The 7,477-nt window shown below is 46.6% G+C and overlaps 1 protein-coding gene across 1 annotated transcript; it reads right to left on the bottom strand.

Annotated features, from left to right (window-relative positions):
- Nucleotides 1-439: 439 nt before the first annotated feature.
- Nucleotides 440-2,978, bottom strand: PCDHAC1 (protocadherin alpha subfamily C, 1). The gene is given in 2 exon segments (XM_078150489.1): nucleotides 440-732; nucleotides 735-2,978. Coding segments are annotated over 2 exon segments (2,469 nt in total). The 5' UTR covers nucleotides 2,911-2,978.
- Between the last annotated feature and the right edge of the window lie 4,499 nt (nucleotides 2,979-7,477).

The raw sequence follows: 7,477 nt of genomic DNA, 5'->3' as shown, positions 1-7,477 counted from the left end.
ATTGTTACTGGCCACTCAACTCTGTTACGGTCGTTTCATTTCAGAACTTAGTTACTGGACAGCAGCCCGAGGTTGAATTTTTAAATTGGACAGAGAGGTGATGAACTCAGACTGCAAATAAATACATTTTTTGTGGACGTGGGCAATAGGGGAATTTGTTTTGCTTGACTTTGCAACAGGGGTTTTGTTTTTCTTTCTTTCTCAGTTGGGGAGAGGAAGGGGGAAAGGAGAGGGAGGACTTTTGCTGCTTGGGGGAAAAAAACTCAAAAATTTAACAGGAAAAAAATCAAATGAGGAATCCTCTCTGCATTCATATCTGTCCATAACTAGTGTCTTAGAATCACAGAATCTTAAAACTGGATTGGAGGTATCTAGTCCAACCTCTTCTTTAATGTCAGACAAGAGAACCCAAAAAAGTGGGAATCATTTCTTTATAGCACTAGCTTACCATAGCATTGTCATGTGCATGGTCCCCTTTTCTGTTTCGAATCTGAATACAGGATACAGGCAAATTCAATCCAACCCCATTGACTATATTCCTCAGGTCTGCTGTGCTGTATTCTCCACGAAACAGTAAATTGTTATTGCTGGAACCAAACCCCAGAGAAGCCTGGTAGAGGTAGGTTTGAGAAAGCCTCCCCACTGCAGTGACGTCGATGGTGGCAGACGTCAGGCCAGGGTTCTGAGGTATCTTCTTTCGACGTTGGTACGACTCTGGGGAGCAACAGCGAGCGAAGGGCAACAGCTATGAGAGCCGCGAGCTCGGTCTTGGTTCCACTTGATGCAAATGAAGAAGACTAAACACCCCAGAAACAGAAAGGAAATGCACGCAAGGGCTATTACTAAATACAAATTAGGGGCCGAAAGCTGTCCACGTGTTTCCCATCCGTCCCCGAAGTCAGGAATGACCTGTGGGGGAGAGTCTACCAACAGTACACCCAAAGTGACCGAGGAGGAGAGGGGAGGATCCCCGTGGTCCTGAACCACGATTACCACTTTCTGCTTTACTGCATCTGCTGGCAGAATGGGGCGCAGTGTCCGGAGCTCTCCTGTGTTAGGGGAGATAGCAAAAAGGCTCAGGTCCGAAACCTGCAGGACATGGTAGGAAAGCCAAGCGTTTGGCCCACTGTCCGCATCTTCGGCTACTACCTTGGCGACCAAGTGCCCCGTTTTGGCCTGACGGGGCACAATTTCTACTGGGACTGAGCCGTTTCTGACCACGGGATATAAGATGGCTGGGGGATTGTCATTCCTGTCCATGATGAACACGCTGACCGTCACCTCTGTGCTCCTGGCAGGAATGCCGCCATCCAAGGCTTCCACCACGAAGTGAAATGACTTGAGCTGCTCGAAGTCAAAGGAAGTTTTGGCAGTGATGGCTCCACTTGTCGACTCCACTTCCACCAGGCTGGAGGCCAGAGGTCTGTCTGAGTGAAGGTCCCGCAGCAAGTAGGTCACAAGGCCGTTCTGACTCAGATCCGGGTCCTGGGCGAACACGCGGCCCAACGAGGCCCCAGCGCCGTTGTTTTCCGCCACGAAGAACTCCTGCTGGGGCAAAGGAAAGCTTGGCGCGTGGTCATTCACATCCTCCACGAGCACGGTCACGGTCCTGCGCGTGGTTAGCGAAGGAGAGCCGCCGTCGGAAGCGATGATTATGACCTGGTACTCGCTGGTCTGTTCCCGGTCTAACGGTCCATCAGTTAACAGACTGTAGTAGTTGTCGAAGGAAGGGTGTAGCTGGAAGGGGCCGCTGCTTTGTATGGTGCAGGTCACCCTCGCATTTGGACCTCGATCTTCATCTCGTACACTCAGTAGAGCGATCACAGTGCCCGGAGGCGCGTCCTCGGGCACTGGACTGGAGAGTGACGTGATGCTCACCTCTGGGGCGTGGTCGTTCACGTCGGTCACTTCCACTAGCAGCTTGGCAGTGCTGGCCAGGCTAAACGCTCCATCGTCTCTTGCTTCGATGAATATCTCCAGCAGCGTGTCTGGGGGCCCGAGCGGCGCCACCACAATCACCTCCCCGCTGTGGGAATGCACTCGAAACTGATGCCGCAGTTCTGCTGGAGTGCTGTTGCTGAAGGCGTACCGGACCTCCCCGTTGGGACCTTCATCAGGGTCCGAGGCTTGCACTTGGATCAGCACAGTCCCGTTGGGCGCTGTCTCTGGGACCCTGGCCCGATACACTGAGCGCTGAAATTCGGGTGCGTTGTCATTGGTGTCCACAACGGTGACTGTGACCTGGACAGACCCGGAACGACCCGGCCGACCCCCATCCCGAGCGGTCAGCACCAGCCTGTGGGTGGCACGCAGCTCACGATCCAACGATTTATCCAGCACCAGCTCTGGATACTCGCTGCCATCAGTCCGGCTCCCCAACTCCAGGCGGAAGTGCTCGCTAGGACTCAGCGAGTAGCTCAGGAGCCCGTTGGTTCCTTCATCTGCGTCCTGGGCGTTGGGAAGTGTGAAGCGGGCTCCCGGAGCTAGGAACTCTGCGAGGTGAAGCCGCACCTCGCCTTCGAGGAAGCAAGGAGGGTTGTCATTGAGGTCCAGAATTCGGACGCTCATCCTGTGAAGCTCCAATGGCTCTTTGAGCACTAGCTCATAGTTGAGAATGCAAGTAGCCTTGGCTCCGCAAAGCCGCTCGCGGTCCGCCGGCTCCCGGACGAACAGGCTGCCGCTGCTCGGCTCCATCCCGAAGTACGGCTCGCCGCCGTTGCTGGAAAGGAGGCGAAATTTCCGGAAAATAAGCGTGCCTGCTGCCAACCCTAAGTCGGCGGCGACGTTCGCCACGGTCACGCCGCGCTCCGTCTCCTCGAACACCGAGTACTCCAGATGTCTTGAGCTACAGGAGCTGGCGCACAAGCAGAGAACCACCACCCAGCTCAACATCCTGCCTCTCTGGCTCATTCCTTAGAGCGCAGCGACCGGGACCATTCTCCGGGTTGAGCTCACCCGGCACTGGAGAAACAGCCTCAGCCGACAGCCGACCCTACGGCCGCCGAAAATGTACGAAATGGGCTAATGTTCGTCTTCCTTCTCCAGATTGAAATCTACACTGGGTGAGCCGGCTCAGAGCAAGCCTTAAATGTGGCTTATCTGCCGTCTGGGAAAAGACAGCCGGGCGAGGCAGGAGGGAAGCAGCGCCGCCTAGGGATCTCAGGGACAGACGCACAGATAACGGTAAAAGGCTGGCCCGCTAGCACTCAATCTACTCTACCACCTAGCTACCTCTAGGTGCCTTATTCCTGTGTAGGAATAAAAAGATGAAATTTAAAAAAAGAAAGAAAGAAAGAAATTTACACGATAACATTATTGTATATTTGGAAAGCATGGCAAGTTGTACACGGTAGATTTGCAGTTTCATGGTTTCATGTGCAATCATCTTTTGTATTGTACTGTTTTGGAAGTGCTCATTTTGTTCCATGAAATGAAAATAAAATAATTTTTTTTTAAAAAAAGGCTGGCCAGGACCTTAGCTGAAGATTCAGGTCCACCACACTCAAGAAAGGAACGTGTCTCTAAGAACAGTAAAAACACTGTGTTGTATCCTACACCTGTCCTGGCAAGTGGACAGCCACAGACTTTGCCTGTTGTCTATTTCTTTCTCACAGAAGAAGCTTTGTGTACTTGTCTTGAGGCCAGAAGTCAGCGGATTCTGCTTCTGGCTCTGACACTACCTATGCAACCCAGGTGCTTTATGTCACTGAGTCTCAGCTTCCCTCTCAGTAAAATGGGGATAGCAATACTTGTCTCCTTACCTCACAATGTGGTTGTGAGGAGAGTGCTTGAGCCCAAATAAATGTGAAGCATCATTATAAGTAGCCAAAACAAGTCTTGGTTTTTGTCTCTATTTTTGTAGGGCTTAGGAGGGGAAAGCATATTGGTCAGTGTTTGGGAAACACTGGACTCCTTAACATCCATTAAGAACAAAGCAGCTGAATCTGGGAAGACTCCTAAGCTGGGGAGTTACATCCTCCTCCCTTGCTTCGAGGAGCCTGGAACCCTGAGATAATTTTAAAATTCTGCTAAGAATTTCCCAGAAGATGGACATGAAATCCAAAGAAGTGGGTGGAACATGAAAGAAATTTCCTGCTCCTAAACTATTCCCAGGAAATTCCCAAGATCTCAATGGCTATTGGGTCCTGGGGATGCTTTTTTCCTTACTGGGGGTGCCTGTTTCCTGCGATATGCAGCAAAAACAAAAGATGCAGCAGAGAATCCCTGTCCATGGCTCTCTTTCAAATACACGTCTCTTTCAGAGATTGGTCTTATCTGAGACGTATTAGAAAGGTGACTGACTCAAATATTACACCTGAAGTTCCATTCTCTGCTAAATATCAGCCTCCATGGAGGCGGGGGTGGGGGGATTTCCCTGTAAAGTTTTAAGCACTTTTCATATGGAAAATAAGCTCTTATGGGATATCACAACAAGGTCACCAGAATTCAACAATAGATTCTGTGGAATGGTTCAAGAAGCCAGGAACGGCCACTCTAAAACTACCCTGCATGGGGCACTGTGACGTCAGGAAGAAGAAATTAACCAAAAGCTCGAAATTCCCATTTTCCCCTCATTTAGGTGGTAGTTAGATGACACAGTGCTGACATAGTGCTGGACCTGAAGTGAGGAAGACTGTAGTTCAAATCTGGCTTCAGACACAATAACTGTGTGACCCTAGGCAAATCATTAAATCTCCTTCTACCTCATTTTCCTTATCTATAAAATGGGATTAATAATAGCACCTACCTTCCAGGGTTTTTGTGAGTATCAGATGAGATGATATTTTATAGCACTTTGCAAATCTGAAAACTCTGTATAAATGCTAGTTATTATTGTTATTGTTAATCTTGACTCTTGGCTCTCTGCTAAAGGAAGTCAAAGTCAATGAATGGCTGGAAACTGACTTATTCCATGAGAAAACCACAAAATTAAAAAATAGCTCCAACCTCCTCCTCAAAATCCAGACACTGTGCACCCAAAGTGTCTCTGCCAAAAAGATCTTCACTGAGAAACAGACAAAGCATCAGAGAAGCTCCACTTTCTCTACCCCTACCATATGTAATGGTTCACTGGTCCATGAATCCAAAATGATGACACCCTTCTTAAAACAAAAATTTCTTAAGTTCTGGGACCTCTAAGTGTGACAGCAGCTCATGGTCTATGTTCTCAATACATATTCCTTGTTAGGATGAAGTGCTTCCACTGAAATGCTAGCAGAAACTGCAGCTGAGGTTAAAGCTGGCACCCTGTTTCCTAAAGCCAGACTGAAGTCTCCTGAAGCCAGTCCAGTAAAAAGTATCCCTTTCCCAAGTTTATCCTTGAGAATTAGGGAAGTAGGAAGATACTTGAAGACCTACACAGTATAAAGGAAATGATGAGGATGGGAGCTAGACCTCAAAAAGGAAAACCCTTGGACTTTCCCATATGGCCAAATTTCTAGCATGTGCCTGAGGCTATAATCCCATCAATCGGCCTTTCATTGTGGCTATGCCCAATGTCCCAATTCTGTTACCCTTAACTTAGCCTAGTCCTCCCTATTGCCATTTCCCATCCTTAATCTGAGCTAGGCTCCATTCTCTCTTGGCCACTAGGTCCAGGTCCCAAGAATTCTGTTCACCCCAGTTTACTGGCCACTCCCATTGAGATTTTCCTTAGACTCCTCCTCTAGTCACCCCAAACTACTTGGCCACTCCTAGATCCCTCCCACAGTCTTTCTGTATATGAGGTCCATCTTGTCTCCACTAAGGTGCTCAGATTCTTAGAATCTAGCCACTGCTCAGATTTTTACAATCTAGCCAACAGCTCACAGGTGCTCAGATTCCTAAAGAGTCTGGTCAATATAGCAGATCTTTAATAAACCTTGTCTTTGGCTGAAAGAAGGCTTTGGTCAAATTCTTTTGGGCAGGACCCATGTGTTGTGATCTTGGGGTCCCAGCACCCCTAAATCTCTAGACCCCATCAGAAATACTCTTTTAGCCCACTGCAATCTCATTTACATTGTCTAGAATAAAGGGGCAGGAGCATCCTACTTCAGTTCCTCCTACATACAGCACATTGTGGTAAATGCTAGGTGCAAAGATTTTTTTAAAAAGTCCCTTCCCTTAAGGAATTTATAATAAAATAGAATGGAATAATACATGTACACTAATAAATATTTTGCAAGGCAAAAATTTTATAAGCAAAAGAGGGACCCAGAAAAAGTGCTAGAAGAAATTTGAAAAGAGCCAGAAAAGACTTTCACTTAGAGAAGACAGAAGTGGGGAGGGAGGTTTCATTGAGATAGCACCAGATCTAGATCTTACCTTGAAGAAAGAGAAAGATTTCAAAGTCAGAAATGTGGAGAGAAGATGTCCCTGGAAATCCCTGACCAAATTGGGAAGTTTTCATTGTCCTCATAAAAGCATAAAAGAGTTATTGAAGTAACTGAATAACAAAGAGTTCCCTAACCAAGCTGATAGCATCAGAAGGTGTTGGTAATTGAGCAAAACCAACCGATGGAACACAGAGAGCTTCAAATGATTTAATGACTAAGAGTCATCCATGCCTCTCATGGTCTTTAAAAAGTAGCTGAGAGGGACAGAATACTCCTCAAGAGCTCGTTCTTCCTCCAGAATTGATTCCTTAGAATTTCTCCTCTGAGGCCAACATAGTCCCTGAACTATTTTCTTTTATGCAGGCATCAGAGGCAAGAAATGAGAAAGAGGCTAGTAATTTAGTTTAATGGGAATGTAGCATGTATAAAAGGAAAGAGTATGAAATATGACCAAAACGTAGGTTGTAGCCAGACTTTGGAGGGCCTTAACATCAGGTTGGGGAGTTTGCCTTTTATCCTCCAGGAAATGGGGAGATAATCAAAATGGCAAACAGAGGAGTGACATGAAAAGATGGTATAAAGGAGAGAAAAAAGCTGAACTGGGAGTCATGAGAACAGAATTTAAGTACCAGCTCCAGCCCTAATTATCTGTGTGACCACTGGCAAATCACTTAACCTCTCTGAACCTCAATTTCCTCATCTTTAAAATGAACTAGTTGAACTAAATGATCTCAAAGTTCTTTTAAAATCCTATACCAATGATCTTCTTGCCTATGTATTAGGATAATTACTTTGGCAGCCATATGAAATGTGTCTAAGAAACAGGAGCATCTTCACCAATTCTAATGACTTTTTTAAATGCTCTGCAGTGCTTCTGGAGAATAGTAAATGCATTTCCTAAATTAGCTTTCACTGCTGATCATACTGACTGTATTGGAGAGAAAAGTTTCTCTTTCTGAATGCAGAAGCAATTAACCTGTGAGAATGTGCCTAGCTCAATCAAAATAATCAACATAACAATCCTAAGTACTCTGCCAAGGAAACCTCTCTAACAAGATGTCCCTAATCACATATTAATAGTATGTGCAATTCATACAATAAATTGGTAAAATTGTACTAAGTGCTGAGAAGGGACCAGATAGAACCAGGATATGTTCTGGGAC

This window comes from Phascolarctos cinereus, unplaced genomic scaffold (assembly GCF_003287225.1).
Source record: "Phascolarctos cinereus isolate Bilbo 61053 unplaced genomic scaffold, phaCin_HiC Scaffold_2;HRSCAF=192, whole genome shotgun sequence".
Classification (NCBI taxonomy): domain Eukaryota; kingdom Metazoa; phylum Chordata; class Mammalia; order Diprotodontia; family Phascolarctidae; genus Phascolarctos; species Phascolarctos cinereus.
The sequence above is the reverse complement of the archived record's forward strand: the minus strand, read 5'-3'. Positions and strand labels throughout refer to the sequence as shown.